The 18,285-nt window shown below is 46.0% G+C and overlaps 1 protein-coding gene across 5 annotated transcripts in view; it reads right to left on the bottom strand.

Annotated features, from left to right (window-relative positions):
• The window catches only part of SIL1 (SIL1 nucleotide exchange factor), a 233,805-nt gene that overhangs the window by 89,102 nt on the left and 126,418 nt on the right, over positions 1 to 18,285 (bottom strand). For 4 of the 5 annotated variants that reach the window (XM_059733440.1, XM_019487124.2, XM_059733442.1 and 1 more), the window contains 2 exons: positions 4,991 to 5,111; positions 1,975 to 2,083 (listed from right to left, as the gene is read on the bottom strand). In XM_059733440.1, coding sequence (XP_059589423.1) covers positions 1,975 to 2,083; positions 4,991 to 5,111 — 230 coding nt within the window. The remainder of the gene's footprint in view (positions 1 to 1,974; positions 2,084 to 4,990; positions 5,112 to 18,285) is intronic. The other variant, XM_059733443.1, reaches the window with a different exon arrangement.

Below are 18,285 nucleotides of genomic sequence, written 5' to 3'. Positions count from 1 at the left end.
TGCTGTCAAGGGGAACAATTTAGCACGGAGATTTAAGTTATTGTCAGTCTAATGACAGCTGTACAATTTGTGCTACTGATTGCTAAATACAATACACGTGGTACTGACATTCAAAATGCTATCACTTCTTGCCCCAGCAAAAGAAAAAGGTTTTAGCAATAGACTGTATGGGGACAATTGCCTTCAATGGAGCTAGTCCAGGGATGACTATGGTTCCTGCTGGAGTAATGATTTTAAATGGAGCGTTTCAGGTCCATTTGAGAGAGCTGTTTTTAGCTCAGTTGCAGGTAGAGTATGTGTTCAAATATTTTTTGGAAGACAGGGCTTATTCCCCACAATAGGGTACTGCTGCTTTTTACATTTAAATGGCATTCGCCAAAAAACAAAAACAACATTTATCAGCAATACAGAATGCTAGACAAATAATCCTCAAGAAAAGGAACTACCAACACAGATATATGGGGGCCATGATGAGAAATGCAGATTTTTGAGGACTCAGAAGGTGACATCATAAACAGAACTTGACAAAAACTAACTGCTCAGATGTCCAAGAACTCCTTGGCATCTAAAAATTTCCATTTCAACCAGATGGGATCCACACTTATCTCCAGCTGCTCAGGATAGTGTCCTCACCATGGGGATATCAAACAGTTGGGGTATGGGGAGGAGAACACCTTCCATCCCTCCTCTTTAAAGTGGGCTGTTATGTAGGAAGGAACTCAAGATCCACAGGGTCAGAGAAAGCCAAAGTGAGTCTGACTCTGCAGCCCACTGATGAGGGCACTCCTCCAGAAGTCTTGGGTCCTGGTCCCTGCTTCCAAAACTGTTTATGCATTTTTTTGTCTTAAGTCATTGGATAAAATGACACACAAAACAAACTGACATTCAACCAAGCAAGCCAAAAGAATGAACAGCAGGAAAACAAAAGGAACAGCAGTGAGAAAAATCACCACACGTCACAAAAGTGTTTGTGAACAGCACTGTTACTCGGATCTAATCATAATGATGCACAGTCAGAAACGATAAGGAAGCAGCATCCCATCAGAAATGCTACTGATGTCCTAACTTTGGGTTTATAAGAGACATCTGCCATTTCATTTGTAGCATCATTTGAAGAGTGTCCATAAGACCTTACATCTGGCATTTAGGTGGCTTGTGGGGCTGGTTATATTGAGATTTCAACTTCCAGTTTTCTGGTTCAAATATGGCTCAGGTGGCTAGTGATCAAAAGACATCACCATTAAATGGTTGTTCTGTTGCTGGACTGGTGACCCAAGTGCACTTCTAAAGTGCACATATGGCCACATGGTAAGAAACCAAAACTGGCACCTTCTTCAGGGAGAACTAATAAAATACTCATTATCAAGAAAATGGCATGCTCTAGGTATAAATACAGAAGTACCAAAGTACTGTACAAAGGCCTTTAAGGCCAAAAGAATAAACATTAAAATAAAAAAACCTGTAGCTCCACTGCCTCTGCACCCCCTGCCTCTCCCTCCACTGCCTCCCAGAAGCTTCAGGCCCCTGCCCCACAACCCCCTCTCTCCCACCACCCCGCCCTTGCCCTCGCTCCAGTGCAGGCAGGTTCCACCACTGCTCAAGTTTGGGCCACAGAGCACGGCCACCACTTGACCCCACAGCAGCATGGAGCTGGCATGACTGTAATGAGGACAGGTGGGAGCTATGATCTATGCCCCAAGTTGAAGCAGGGATGGCGCCTGCCAGTGTCAAAGCAAGAGTGCCACCCCCTGCCTCCTGATCTGCCTACCCCCTTACTGCCTGCTCCACTGCCTGTCTTACAAATTGTTCATGTATAAATCTAAGCATCGTCTTAAATTCAGGCTCATCTTGTATTCTGGTAAATACAGGAAGTTTTCTAGCAACAGTTCTAAGCATGTTATTTTGTTTTTTAATGCAAGCTACGCATAGCATTCATACCAGTGTCACACAGATTGCTTTAAAAATGAAGAATACCTTTACCTCCATTGTGCTTTTTGTCTTTTCATTTTCCTTCAATTTAGCCAAAGCCTCCTTTAGTTCCTGTGATGTAAACGAATTTGAGTCAATATCCACCTTGTCCAGCCTTGCAGAAAAAACAAAACTTTTGTTATATAGGGGAATAATTATTTTTTTTAAGGAAGAAAGAACAACACAGCAATGAACCTTTTCCTGGATAAAATATTGAGAACTAGAATTTCCCCATATATTGTATATAACATACCAGCAAGTTAATGTTACAAGTAATGTCCAGTGCTTAAGTTTGAAGTGTGGCATTAAGACCCTTTCACAGTGATCTTTGCTTGGCAACCAAAAGACCCTCAACATTAAGTTTTAAGATTCAGAGTGCAGGCTCAGTGGCATAAAAGCCATGGGATTGCATGATGTCTGGGTGGTTGATGGCAGTGACACTGGGATTCCGTGAAAAGATTGCAGAATTTGGTTCACTAGGAGGATCATTAGTTTCCCTGGTATGGACCAGGTACTGACAGTTGCCATGACAAACACTGATCCGCTGTGATAGTTTGGAAATCCATATGTGAAAGTTTGGAAAGCCATATGCAAACCCAGAATCTCAGTTTCTAACATACAATAAAAATAGTTTCAATTTATGGCCCTTGGCTACCATCTAGGGATATATAATCTAGGAAATATTTTATAAACAAACAAAAAGTAGCACAGTTGTCCCCAGAACTGTCAAAGACCATATGCTCGTAAAATATGGGTGCATTCCGTTCCAGAGCTGAAAGCAGGGATCTAAGTTTTCTCAGTTTAAAAATCCCAAATTTTCTGATAAACCCCCCCAAATTCTCTGTTTTATTGATATATTTACCATTTTAAAGCAATATGGAAAACTAACAGTGTCTCAATTATTATAATAAAATAAAATATTTTGGCATTATTTTTTTTGTTCCATCATGGCAAATCAGAGCTACACCTACCCCTCTCACTCACCAGGACAAGGGTCCAGCTCTGGCTGTTCTGGCCCTGCCCGCTGCCTTGAGGCACTGAGCAGCCCTGATAGCTGTTGCCCCTCAGTCCTGACCCACAGCCCTCCATCCCCGCCAGTGCCCCTCACACCCAACCTGCAGCCCCCTGGCCCTGCTGGTGCCCTTCACTCCTAACCCACAGCCTTCCCATCCCCACCAGAACCCCTTACTCTCAACCTGCAGCCCCCTGTCCCCCTGTAGCTGCCAGGGCTATAGGACCTAGTGGCTGCATCCTGCCCGCTCTCTGCTTCATGGGTGCCAGCCGCAGCTGACCAGCAGCACCTGAGCCACAGCTGCCACAGTCAAAGCAGAGCCTGGGCCCCTCAACCCCGCACCCCCACAGGCAGCACAGCTGGTGCACACCCGAGCAGAGCCTATGGGAAGCAAGGGTGGGGGACAATTCAGGCTCCCCACCTAGCCATCCTCCACCTAGGGGCCTCTGCAACCCAATGGGCAGGACCTGATGCAGGAGGGCAGGATGGGAAGGCTTGGTGCCAACGCTAACACAGCTGGGAGCCCGGTGCCAGCCACACTGCCATGGTGAGGCACACCCCCTTCCCACCCAGCAGCAGCAGGCGGGTGAGGGGAGACAACTCCATGCCACTGCCACCCCCACTGCTACTGGGTGGGCAGGGGGTGCCTTGCCATGGTGGTGCAGTTGGCATGGGGATCCTGGCAGTGGTGGCAGCAGCACCAAACCTCCCCACCCTGCACTGCAATCCTGCACCGGGCCCCACCCACCGGGCCACAGAGGTGGCAGGCTGCAGCCACGTGCCTGCTGTGGGTCCATGTGCAGATCTCTGTCCTGATCCCCCCACCAGGCCCTGCAGCTGTGCATTCCGGCCCCAGGCACTGCCTCCAGCCCCAGATGAAACCCTGCCCCAATCCATCCCTCGCTGTGGCTACTGCCATCTCAAACTGCCCACACTGTGCCCCTCTTGCCATAGACTAACCTGCTGGCAGCAGGGGGAGCTGCTGCTTGACTGTATTGCTGGCCATGTGCATGTGCGCACACATGTATGTGGTGCCCCTTACATCCTACTTCCCCCAGGCCCAAGTAGCCCCTTGCAGGCTGGAACTCTGCCAGCCTATAAGGGGAAATCCATGGTTTCTCACATTTTGCTGCTTTAAAGGGAAAAAAAAATCTGCATTTTTCCACAGAAAATCCGGATCCCAGCTCATAACTAAAACATAGGGTTGGGCAGCATGTAATTCAAAAATCAAAAGGGAAATCATGCTCTCCTGGAAACAATGTGTGCTACTCTTCATGAATTGCCCCAACCTCCTCCTACACATTTAAAGCAACTAATTTTGGTATCATGTGCTTTTGCACTAGTAAAAGGAAACCTAAAGGCTGGGATTTCCCAAAATGAGCAAGCTTCTGCACACTTGGCAGGGGGCACAGAATGGCAGCACTAGTATATTGAAGAAAAAGAAGTCTTCCTATGGTCACAAAATCTGTCTCTGTAAAAACTGCACACAGGGAACCATGGGTGCAAGCAGCATATTTTAGACAATTTTATAAAAAATTGATATAGTAAATGCTAGTGACATCTTGAATGTGCAAGGCCTGACATTTAAATGAATGCTTAGAGCTGATGCACAACAGCAAGTAAAGAACATGTTGCATCTGACTCTGAAGTAGAACAAACAAAGTGTACTCCAAGATGCCGTTCTGCATAAAGTTCTCAAAAAAATATTCTTCATCCCACTGCTACAGAAGATTTAAACAAACAAAGAATATCCACTAGAAACTACATGCCAGATTCAGTTTCAGAATCATGGCATGAAAATCTATGAACATCTCTCCAAATACATCAGAAAGGCATTTTGCTACCTGTGTCAAAAGGAAGCAACAGAGTTAGGCCCCAATTTTCTAAATGCTGAGCACCCAAAACTCCAATTAAACTCCCTGGGATCTCTGGCTCCTAATAAAAGGAACAAAAATCAAAACCCCATGTACCTCTATAGAGCAAAAAGACAAGCAGTTCATTCTTCCATACCTTTTCCTTTTTTTCTGGTCTTTCATGTCACTTTTTTCATTTGTGCTATCTGGAAGTTTGGCTTCTTTTTCTCCTGTTTGAAGATTTAATCGCACGTGTAACCCTGCAGGAATAGCCTGACCTACAAACAAAGGTTAGATTATTTTAGGTCACATTTATTCTTCTCAAGATTTCGTGCACTGTGTGCACTGAAGTCACACACTTCTATTCTAGTGGTGTACCACAAAGAGTCAAGCTTGAAAACCAAGTCCTGTATGAGGAAAGGGACCACAGTTATTTGCTGTTGCTCAAGTAACCCTCCCAATTCCTCATAATGCCACCTTGACATGGATGCAATTTAACCTCTGGAGACACAACTGTTAACATGGCTGACACCTTATTCCCCAATCACATCACACAGAACTCCTCAGCGAAATAGGGAGATTGGGTTAAGCAGACTTTCTGGTGAACAAAGGACACTGACTCTTATAGACATAGTTAATTTAGAGCCTGTATGTTTGGAAAGACAAGCAGAATACTAGGCAAGCATAAAGAGGGTATAACAGCCACTACTACCTAGTTATGGTCATTACTTCCTTCCAAAATTTGACTTCAGCAGGTATATTGTAGATCAGGGGTTGGCAGCCTATGGCTCGCAGGCCAGATCCAGCCTGAAAACATCCGATCTAGTCCACATTTTATTAAGGGCATGCTGATTCTCTAGCTGTTTCATCCAGTTTGTGTTTTGCTAATGGTGGGCAGATCACCTGCTCCAGCCAGCTGTTGCAGCCCACAAGGAGGGCTGCTCTTCCTAGCTGCAGCCTCCGCTCATGGTTGCTGGAGTGGCTGGAGTGTAACGATGGCCCATGCTACCAGTTGGGCTGCCTCTCCCTGTTCAAGATAAAAACCTGTTGCATTAGGTTTTGAGTTACCACACTAAAGGAATATCTGATCAACATTAAAATGCCAGCAAACGTTGTTATCAGTAAACAACTAGGGTTAGATTTTAATTGATAGGATAGGATTTAACGTCACATCAAAAGATATAAAATATAGAGTTACAGTTAAATGTCCCTCCAGTGAGGTCACCACTAACCAGGAATATTTCAGTATGTATACATATTCCATTGATGAGAAGGAAACGGCAGTGTTTCATCCCATTTCCTTTCTGCTTTCTCTTTAACTACAAGAAACCGGCCTAACAGGTAGGGGTGCAGCTACAAAAGGTTTAGGAAGCAGTGCTTACTGACTAGCATATCCTTGCTCCCTCAGGATATTTTTTCTTAAATCTGTTTTTGTCTGTTTTGCTTATTCTAAAAGATGTTTGGAATGAAGACTGTGGTTGTTGCTGCACAAAAGATATATAATACTTCCTGGTAAAAAGAAGCAAACACAACCATAACTAACTCTTATCATAAATGTCTTCTCATAACAGGAAATCCTCCAGTCCAGAGAACTACTGGGTTGACTCTACCCATGCAAACCAAAAGTCTTTGTGCCAGAATTATTCTTCCTAAGTAAACTTTGAATGCTTGCCATAGCAAAGACCAAAAACATCAAGAGTTTAAAACCTAAAGCAACTAACAAGTGGGTTTACAAAGGTGGGGGTAAGCCCACGCTGGAAGACTTTCTATTTTAACAGGGCCCTTTTATGATAAATCAGGTCTTTTCCCCAACTACCTCTCTTTAGTAGGATGAGTTCTCCACCCCCCCCCCAGTTAAATATATAATTTCTTTGTATATTAATTAGATTAAGGAAAGCAGACAAAGGCAGACTAAAGAAAAAAGTCTTTGCCCTGGGGTTGGAGGGAACCTCACTTAACAGATTTTCCATCAGAGACTCATGGCTCGGGTAATACCGGGGCTTCCTTTCCTGATGCAAACCAAGGCATAGGTGTATTTTGCATCGTCTATCCCATTCATAGAGGATGGTATAGGACAAGCTTTGGTATGAACTGTAGTGATAGGAATGACTGTTCTCCTAGTCAGGAAGTGACTACTAAAAGATTTTAAGAAAGGCTTTACAAAAGTTGAGAGAGAAGAGGATGTGCCTTATTTTCATTCTGTCATTCAAGAGAATGTTGAGGGTTTCTCAGCAAAAGAACACTTAAAACGCAGTTACAAGGAAGATTGTCCAGGTATGTAAAAACCTTTGCCTGAAGAAGTAGTTAGCCATGTTAGTTTGAAGTCAGTCAGAAGGCAGGGTAGATATGCACCTTTACAGACTAACTAAATAAGATTGCATACAAGAGAGCACAAGCTTTCATGAACCCAAGCATCTGATGAAGTGAACTGGGATTCATGAAAGTTTGTGCCCCACGAATATAAATAATCTTATTTAGTTAGTCTATAGGGCTAAGTACAAACAGTCAAAAGGCCAGAGGCTGAACAGATTCAATCTTCACAGATTAGTTGAAGCTGCATAGATTGAACCAGAAGCAAGTGAATAGACATTTACTTTTGATTCTGGAAATGCAGCCACATGCCTGCAGCAGCCCAGACCAGAAATCGGGGAGCACTAGAGCACACCTCCCTGCTCAGATGGATTAGACAGTTGGGCCAAAGCTAGCCTACCCACCCTGCAAAGTGGGGGGAGGTGCAAAGTATTCTGGGATGCTGTGGAACTGGGAGTTATTTTGAATCTGGAGGGGATCTGGGGCAGAAGTTCAATAAACCACTTTAATCTAAATGGGTTAAGTCTAATACTACATCCATGCAGGTTAATCTTAAATAGGTTTTGGCCATTTTGAAAGCGGTTTATGTGCACTGAACTTTTCCTGTGTTACAGATTTGAACCAGTTTCCAGTCACCTACATCAGTTTGTGTGTAATTTCTGTTTCTAACCTAAAGGTGCATATTTACCCTGAAAATCTTTGTGTCTCAGCCTCTCTTAGGATAAACACTACCTAGACTATGAGAAACATAAGAAGAAAGCAAGGTTCTTTTAATCCCAAAACAAGCGGAATTCCTCACCAGGTCAGAGCACCTAGAAATAGCCGAGGTTACAATGCAATACAATGCAGTACAGTATATTCTAGCTTGCACATTCTGCATGCATCTGGCCATGTTAACGTGCTCTGTTGCCAGGGGAGAGGAACAAGGCTGATGGCCCTTACTTAAAAGAAGCATTAAAAAGGGAAAGAAGCAGAGCACAGCATACAGTAGGACTGAATAGCTCCCATGTGACTATTTCTCTTAGTTTCTATTTTCAGCAAGCAGTAAATAAAAGAAAATGTGATTCCCAGGGTATGTGAGCTTACAAATGCAGCACAACTGAATTAAGGACTTTGTCATAAGAAAAGGGACACAAACATTTCTGCTTGTATTTCTTCATATATTCTTGAATAAAGTCTAAGGGCGTTTATAGACATGCTCTGGGAGGCGGGCGCTTTAATTAGAGTGGCTCCGAGAGCCACTCTAATTAAAGAATCCAAAGAGTAATGTGCATCAACGTCCCCACGCTGAAAAATGGTGGCAGGGGCACTTTAACTAAAGCCCAAACAAGCTGTAGTTAAAAGTGCCCCCAACACCATTTTTCAGTGCAAGGATGCTGACATACGACACTGGAGTCTGCTGGAGCACAGAAATTACAATGCTACAGCAGACTCAATTAATCAAGTCTGCTCCAACACACTGTAATTACAGCGTGTTGGTGCAGCCTCAATGTATGTGTATAGGCGCCCCAAGACTGCACCAACTCCAGGAGCAGAATTCTTAGGTTGGACACATTTAAAACATTCGATCAAGGTTCCTTCTATATCATGTGAGAAAGGAAGACAGTCTCAGCACGCAGCTGCTCTTAAACTGTCTGCCAAAAGCAAAAAACAAAAACCAAATAACTGTCCAATTTTTAACTATCTTTGTTTATTTGCCCTAAAACATTCCAGCCACTTGGGACAGGGCAAAAACTCTTTTTGTGTGGTGTTTTTAATATTTTTTAATGGTGCTTTTCAGGATGGACCAACTTGTAAATCAGCACATAGGAAACTTTCATTTTAATATATATTTTTTTAAGTTTGCATCTTTTAGAGATTTTCCTTAAAGGAAAAAAAAAATTCTTTGGCTAGTATAATTTCATGTTACCTTTTACTAACTTGGAGGATGCAATATATCTATTGATTTAAAAATCATATAGCTTCATGTGCATTTATTCAAATTCTTAACATCTGCAGCTTTTTAATTATGTTAGAAACTTATATAAGATATATCGTTAACAGAATGATTAAATTTTTACTTATGATTTATGCCAAACTATGTGGATGGGTATTATTCATTTAAAATGTATTAAAGGCTATTTAAAAAATGTATTTATTCACTAATTAATATGACCCTACATGTGTTTGATAAGTGTGAAAAAAGTTATTTTATCAAAACAAGTTTTGTATTTAAAACTAAATGATTCATTAAAACAAGGGAAATACTGTAGTTGGAGAACTCAACTGATTGATTTTGGCTACCGCGATCATTATGATTTTAGAAGTAGTAGATCTTATCACTTCATACCTCGTCTTTATTCAGTAGGTTCGTAGAGGAAATAAGCCTTCCTTTTCAACTCCAAATCTATTTCTCACCTTGGAATGAGCTAGTCATTGCACTGAACTAGCTAAATGCACCAAAATGAAGAAAATGTTCTGCTTATACTTGAAGAAAATACTACTGCCATCGGAATCTGGTTCCAAAGGCTTGGCTCATTTTCCGCTGTTCACTGATCTCACATTCTTTAAAACTTTGGTAGTAAATATATACTTCTTGGGGGGGGGGGTTTATTTAAAAAAAGAAAGCATTTAGGGCACTTTTACACTTGCTATGGGGGGGGGGGGGGGCACTTTAATTAGAGCGGGACTGAGCGCTGCTCCAATTAAAGTGCCACTGCATCTAATGCATCAGTGTCCCCATGCTTCAAAATGGCAGTGGGGGAGTTTGAACTAAAGCTTGTTCAGTGAGCCATTTTGAAGCGCGGGAACACTGATACGAGATATGGGAGGCTGCTGGAGCATAGTAATTACTACCCTCCAGAATGCTCGATTAATCAAGTCTGCTCTGAAATGCTATAACTACAGTGCATGTACAGGCACCCTTAAAACTTTAGGTTTTAACACAGTTCTCATTTTCAAAAGCAACTGTTATTTTAAAATCATTTTTGTTTTAAAATACAAACCTTTCTTAATGTATCATTTTTAAAACCTCCGATTTTATTTATGAAAGTGAGTTCAAAGCTGGCAAATGCATCAGACAAACAAATGTACTTTCTTTATGCAAATGGACCTATGGCCTGGAGATCAGCAGGCAAAACACCCTTCAATGGCATGCCAACATACCTCAACCTTGACAAGGAGAGAAAAGACAGTTTAAGTCACTTCTGCCCTCAGCCTCTTCTCTACCGGGACGCACAAAAAGGCAACCCTAAAGCACCAGATTGTTTGGTTGTATGGATACCTCTCCAGCAGGAATCAGACTGAGAACTCAAGCTAGTATCCACTAAACATCAGGGCATTGTTTTTCTCAGGCCAGATTTGATCCAGTGACCTCTAGCTGAAAGGGTTTCCAGACCACTACCAATCCTCCGAAACAAGCATCTCCCAGCTTTAGTTGTAAATAATAGCTAGCGTTGAACGTATAAAACATTATCACAGGATAATGGACTCTTGACGCTACATAAAGGCTGAGACATTTATGGGAAATAAATGTCAAGACAAAGCTAAGACATTTATTTCCAAGACGAGAGACGCTAATCTTATGACAAAGTTCTATTACTATAATTTTATTCCAGTTCCAGTTATAAATTAATATATTCCATTTATAAAATGGCCACTGCTGTGGTGGAGAGACACTAGCTAGCTGCACAATTACTGACCTGTTACATTCCAGCATCCAAAGACACTTAGGGAATAAACACATTCTGTGCTTTCACCAATTGAGTCCAGTTTATGTATAAAAAGGAGCATGACTATATTTTATGACTTAAGCTGCTTCTGGAATAAACAGATTCTGGTTTATAGCTGGTCATATTGACTATCTGAATATAAAAAGTATCGTAGCACTAAATGTTTCTAGCGTCTTCCTCAAGTGTTCACATCTTTTTTGTTTAGTCACATTGTCCGTCTTGAAAGTTGCTTTAAAGTGACATAAAGAAAGGATTTAATTTATAGCCCTATTCTTTTAATCTTGGTCAGCCAGATTTTTTCAGACATCTGCTTATTTCTTCTTATAATATATTAGACAAAGTAACAGCACCAGAGTCAGCTTCAAGGCAGCAACTCACTCTCAGGGGTTCTGTTGACATTTATAAACTGATCCTATTTCTCTCTTGTGTTTTATGTTATCAGCTAAACCTGTCGACTTAAATTATTGCCTTGTAACCAAATCACAGTTATCTATTATTCTGTTATGTGTACATTTCTGAAGCTTTGTACCTATATCAAGTTTTGCAGGGGTTGAAAACAAGTCTACAAATAAATAAACAAAAAGAAAACAGAATATGTTACTATTATATTGACAAGTGAAGTGAAGAATCATATACACAGAGAGCTACTAAGATGATAGGACTCCTGCACTGCAGAGCTGCCATGCAGTAGTTTAAACAACACTTTTGGACATTTTTTTTTGCCAGGGAGCCAATGACCAGGCACTTTACCATGTTAAAAGATAAGAGCTAAAATCTGGCCTATTTTCTCTTCTTCCCCCCTGCACCCTCAAAAACAAACAAAAAACAATAAAGGGATCAATGTGTTATTTGACTTGCTACTTACTGGCCAAGGCTTGCTGCTGCTCTTGGAAGACATGCATTGACAGGCTAGTGGTCCAGGCATTCCCCACACTACCCACAAGTAAGCTGATTGTGCACCCTGTGGATGCACAACTATTAGGGCTGTGTGAAACGGCACCGTTCCATTTCGCCTTGCATTTCGAAGTTTTGACGGAAAACCATTCCATTTTGAATTTAATTTAGATTCGAAACAGCTGTTCTGTTTTGCTTTGTTGAAACAGTGAGGCTGTTTCAACGTTTCACTAGATCAGGCTAACTCCCCAGCCCAATCTAGCGCCAGGAATGGGAAGTCAGCCCAGCTCGCCTAACTTCCCATCCCCAGCGCTACGGTCGAAATGTTTTGTTTCGAAGCCCTTTGTTTTGTTTCAATTTTGCTGTTTCAACCTTGAAATGAGTCAAAACAGCGTTGAAATGAAATGGCTAGTGACATTTTGCACAGCCCTAATAAGTATAACCACGCATCTGTGCAGCATGGTGGGATGTCATTTACCGCTTTCACCATATGCAACACGGACCAGGTTGTTTTTTGCCCTCTTTCTCCATGCATACATGTTTCAGAGGGAGGACCAAGCCCTAAAAATGGAAGCTGCATAAATTATATGCTTTGATACACACAGGAAGTAATACAGAAATGACTTTCAACAACATTTTTTATTCCAAATTCATTTTCCTGAGACCTTCACATCACGCCCTCACAGAATAGATAAGATTATGAATTCTGAACATACATGGTTCTATATGAGCTCCTGTTAGATTATTAAAAGTTAAATACCACTGAGAAGGTCAGTAGCCCTAGAAGTGCAGTAAGACTCGGCCTCCACTCCAATTAATAAGCATGGGGATTTTGTGGATGTGAGCGAATATTTTTTGAGGATAAAATTAATTCAGAAGTCATTTCTTTTCTATACCGCAAACTGCAGATCCTGAACAGTTTCTTAATGAATTAGTAACATCTAAAGCAGTGGTTCTCAATCTTCTTGGACCCAAGCCACACCATCACTGGACTTGAGGCAAACCTCCATAATAACTTTTATAAACTGAATGGCACACAATTTCAAAAACAAATTTAATACAGCACTTACCTCTTTGCAGAGGGGTTTGGCAGTGAGAGTAGAGGATGAGCAAGGAAGGGACAAGCCTGAATCTGAATTTATATGCTTATCTCCTCATACTTCATGGCACCTTTCAAAGGATCTGGCAGCACCCCAGGGTCCTGCAGCACCCTGATTGAGAATCACTGATATACAAAACATGGGATGCTACAGTAGCAGAGCACTGATTAGATGTCCCATTAAACCTGCCAGATCCTTTAGGACCCAAATCTACCCTGATCACATTTGCTTTTTTCAAACTAGTTCAATTAGTTTTGGGCTCAGAATTCTTTCTGCATTTAACATTTTTTTGGAGCAAGAAACTAAAAATTCACAAGCCAAGAACCTGTGGGGGGGCTGGAGACTGAACAACCTTGGACACATCTGGAATCCACTTCCCCCCGAAAGCCATTTAAGTGCAAATTTGACCACATTTAGAGAAAGGTGTAAAATGAATCATTTCACCCAGGCCCTTCCGTAACTGACAGCTGTGAAACTCAACCCTTCCAGCCCTGACCACTGCAGTGAATTCCCTATGCCCATCCTTGAATAAGCTCCCAACTGACTGTAGTGCCAAAATTATTAAGTGCAATGCAAGGTGTTTACTTCTCTGATGCTAAGTGGGAGTCTATCTCCTGTCCATACAAAGACCCACAGTACCCACCCTAATCATCTCCTGTACATCATCACCTTCTACCTCATCCTCTATTTTCTCCCCCCAAGGTAAATGTCCTGATTTGCCACCTCAAAAAAAATATTTATAGTGAATTATGACTCTGCTTTTCACACTTAAATGAAACTACAGCTCAAGGAAATAATCTTCTTGATATATGAGCAAGTAGCTTGATAAGATCTACCTATCTTCTCTTTGTTTCTTTTTGAGTAGGAGCATAAGGGCAAAGGGATTTGTTGCTGTCCCAGGGACAACAGGACTAGGGGGAGACCCCGGCCCAGACCCAGAGGAAATACTCACTTATGCTTCGCAGGAGGTGGGAGCAGTGGCGGCGTGCAGGCCGGGGAACCATCCGTGCGGCTCGTTAGCTGCGCTTTCATATGGCTGGGGCGGAGTGACGTCAGAGAGGGGCACCGCTCGGCGGAAATAAAACGCGGCCCCAAAGGCAGAGGGGGCGCACTGCGGGAGGACGTGAAGCCTGGGGGGGAAGCCTGGGAGTGGAACCGGACAGGACACCTGCAAGGGGCCTTTGCCGAGGGCCGAATAGGCTGCAGCCGCGCCGGGAGCGACGGAGGCTGGGAGAGTCGCAGCGCCAAGGAAGAGCGGGGAAATTGACGAGGGAGCAGGCAGAAGCTCTGAGGAGGAGCCCAGAGAGAGGGCCAGCTGGAACCACCGGTGAGGTAACTGGGGACAAGCTGGCAGAGACTCCGAGGAAAGACCCAGAGAGGGAGCCGGCAGGAACTCCGGTGAGGGAACCGGGATAAAGCCGGCAGGAACTCCGGTGAGGGAACCGGGATAAAGCCGGCGGGAATCCCGGGGAGACCAGGCAGAGACGCCGACGGGGCGTCGGGAAAGAAGGCCGCAAGGGCAAGGAGGGCCCTCGACGCCTAGTCCTCGTCTGGGGACAAGGAACAGAAGGTCCGCGATCAAAGGTGGCGTTGGCCGGAGTGTAGGGGAGGTCGGAGCCCCATGAGAGCCCGCCCAGGGGCGTTTTGGCACTGGAGGCCGCAGAGAGGGGGACCCTCCAGCTGCGGGCCCAGCCGCAACCACAGTCGGTGAGCTCCGGGGACTCCCCAGCGAGAGCGGGGCAGATCCGGATAGCCACCCGCGCAAGAGCTGCCCGAGAGTGCCTTGTGGAGCAGAGGCGGGCACAACGTGGTGGTAGAGGTGGGATCATGGAGAACCCTGATCTGGCGACTTATGCTGACATGCAAGCCCCGACTATGGGCCCCGTTGATATTCTCGGGCAGAACCTGCAACTGCTGACCCAGATTCTGGGCTCCCAGCAACAGATGTTGGACCGGCAACAAGACTGGTGCCAGCACAGCTTTGTATCCTTTAAGATGCCTAAGATGACTAAAGAGGATGACCCGGAGTCATATATTGAGGCCTTTGAACGGCATGCCCTCGTGACAGGGTTGGATAAGAGATACTGGGCCAGCCAGCTGGGGGCCTTAGTAGTGGGCAAGGCCCAAGCCGCGTACTGGGCCCTGTCGAGAGAGGATGCCCTGGACTACCAGTCAGTAAAGGAAGCCATCTTATATCACTTGGAGATCAACCCCGAGCACTACCGGCGCTGATTCCAAGTTAAGAAGGGCCACGAGATAAGACAGCCGAGAGTGCTGTTACAACAGTTGCGCGACTTGCTGGATAAGTGGGTGAGCCCAGCGGGGCATGACCGGGAGGCATTAGCGGACCAGATCGTCCTGGAGCAGTTCCAGAACGACTTAGAGGAGTGGACGCAACGATGGGTCCGGCAGCATACCCCACAGAATTGCGAGGAAGCTCTGAGGTTGGCTGAAGCTTTCACTGCCTCGGAGGCGTACTACCCCAGGGAGAGGAAGAACCAGGGACCCTCGGTGGCAGCCCCGCGAGAACCGGAGCGCAGGCGTCTGCCCAACCAAGGGGCTCCCAGGGATACGGTATGTTTCCAGCGCGGGCAGAAGGGCCATTTTTCCAGAGAATGCCCGCGGCAGGCCACGGAGCGGTGGGCCCCAGATAACCGAACAAGAGCCCCAGCAGAGAGGTGGCAAGGCCAAGGCCTCAGCGAGCCTTTGGACTGCAGTTATGTGGTTGGCGGAGGGAACGTGGCTTGGAAGTGCCCGGTTGTCACAGCGTGGGTGGAAGGCCGCCCCGTGCGAGCTACCTTGGATTCGGGATGTGCTCAATCCCACGTCAGGGAAGATTTGATACCACCGCACGATCGTGGGACAGCTTCCCCCATGAGGATAGCCCGTCTCCATGGGGATGCGAAGCAGACCGAGCGCCAATGGGTCCGCCTACAGGTAATGGAGCATCAGGGAGAACTCCTGGTGGGCGCGGTGCCCCGGTTAGCCTGTGAAATGCTCCTGGGGTGCAACTGGGCACCGATATACGACGTCTTAGACAGGGTAAGGGATGCAGAAATGGCCCGTAAAAGGATCCAGAGCCGAGAGGGCTGGTTGGGCGAGCTGGAAGAAGGCGAAGGGCCAACCGATTAGGCGAATATGTTGGACCTCGACAACCTCATGACTAGTCTCCTGTTCCGCAACGCCCAAGAGAAGGATCCGGAGATTGGGATGCTTTGAGAGCAGGCCCAAGGTACCCAGAGGGCCTCTATGTCGACACCAGAAGGACGGGCCCACTTTGAGGTAAGGGACCGACTCCTGTACCGCCTACAAGGGGACGGGGGGAGGAGGTTGAGGGTCCACAGCTAGTGGTGCCCGCCCAATTCCGCCAGGCTAGTTGGCAGTTGGCGCATGCAAGCCCCATAGCGGGGCATCTGGGCCGGGACAAAACCCTTGCGAAGGTGAGCAGATGGTTTTTTTGGCCTGGGATGAGGGAGGAAGTAGCCTGCCGGTGTGCGGCCTGCCCCATTTGTCAAAAGACAAGAACCGAACGCCCTCCTCGGGGCCCCCCTCCAATCTATGCCTGTTATTACCACCCCGTTCTCGAGGATCACCTTAGACGTCGTGGGCCCAGTGCCCCGCAGTAGCTCGGGTCACCAATATATTCTAGTTATCGTGGACTATGCCACCCGATACCCGGAGGCAATCCCCCTGCGAACGGTAACGGCCCCGCGCATCGCGGAGGAACTAATAAATTGGATAGCCCGAGTGGGGATCCCACAAGAGATCCTGACAGACCAAGGGAAAAATTTCATGTCTGGGGTTCTAAGATCGGTATGCCGGACCCTTCAGATAAAGCAGCTCCGCACCTCGGTCTACCATCCCCAGACCAACGGGCTGGTAGAACGCCTTAACGGAACCATAAAACAGGCATTGCACTGGTGCATACAGGGGGATCCCTGGAAATGGGACCTCCTCCTCCCCCTAATACTATTCACTCTCAGGGACACCCTCCAGGAATCCACAAAGTTCTCACCATTCGAGCTAGTATTGGGGCATCGCCTGCAGAGCCTATTACAGGTCCTAAGAGAAGGATGGAAGCGAGGAGAAGGACCCTCCCAGGAGCCAAAGACATACCAGCAGACGTTCCAACGGAGGATCAGATTAGCCCAGGATCTGGCCCACGAGAACCTCAGGGAAGCCCAGACCTGCCAAAAGGGCCAATATGATCGCCGGGCCAAGGAGCGAGAATTCGAGCCGGAGCAGAGGGTCCTGGTATTGCTCCCCATGTCCACTAGTAAGCCCCTAACGCAATGGCAGGGGCCGTTCGAGATCCTCTGCCGGGTGGGGCCCGTAGATTATGAGGTTCACAGACCCGGGCACCTCCGGGAGAAGCAGATCTATCACGTAAACCTCCTACAGGAGTGGCGGGATCCCGAGGGACGGGCGGCCTTTTCCGAGGCCAAGGACGAAGAACTAGGACCCCAAGGGCCGGAAAGAGGGACGGAGCCCTCTTCAGAAAATACCCCAGTCAGGCTGGGGGAGGAACTAACTCTTGCACAACAGCAAGAGGCCCAAACCCTGATAAATGAATTCAGAGGGGTCTTTCGCAAAGAGCCCGGCTGGGTTCGGACTGCGTGCCACGCCATAAAAACACCCCCTGGGGCAATAGTGAGGGAGAGATGGCAACCCATTCCCCACCATCTCCTAGAAATGGTCCGCAAAGAAGTTGAGTCCATGTTGCGACTAGGAGTTATCCGGCCTTCTAGAAGTCTCTGGAGAAGCCCATTGGTACCAGTGCGTAAGCCGGACGAATCATTGCGACTTTGCGTAGACTACCGGCGCTTGAATGCCATGGCAGTTTTTGATGCATTCCCCATGCCCCACGTGGCAGAGCTGGTAGAAAGGATAGGGGACGCACAGTATATATCGACCCTTGTCATGGCCAAGGGATATTGGCAGATTCCGGTAGCCAAGAGAGACCGGCAGAAGATGGCATTCGGCACCCCGTGGGGGCTGTACGAATTTGTTAGGATGCCTTTTGGATTGCACGACACCGCCGCAACATTCCAACATTTGATGGACCAGATCCTGGTGCCCCACACCAAATATGCAGCGGCATATATAGATGATATCATCATATACACCCGGACTTGGGAGCAACACAAGAGAGTCCTTCGGGCCATCCTCACAAAGTTGAGGTGTGTCGGCCTCACCGCAAACCCTCGGAAGTGCGCTTTTGCGCAGAAAGAAACAAAATATTTGGGATTCTTGGTCGGCAGGGGCACAATTAAATCTTTGGCCGACAAAGTAGAAATCATCCGAAACTTCACGGCCCCGCAAGATTGTCGCCAGTTACGGTCCTTTCTAGGACTAACCAACTCTTATAGGCGATTTGTACCCCATTTCGCAGAATTAGCAGCACCCCTGTTGGGGGCCCTCAAAGGGCGGAAAATGGG

This window comes from Alligator mississippiensis, chromosome 9, assembly GCF_030867095.1.
Source record: "Alligator mississippiensis isolate rAllMis1 chromosome 9, rAllMis1, whole genome shotgun sequence".
Taxonomy (NCBI): domain Eukaryota; kingdom Metazoa; phylum Chordata; order Crocodylia; family Alligatoridae; genus Alligator; species Alligator mississippiensis.
The sequence above is the reverse complement of the archived record's forward strand: the minus strand, read 5'-3'. Positions and strand labels throughout refer to the sequence as shown.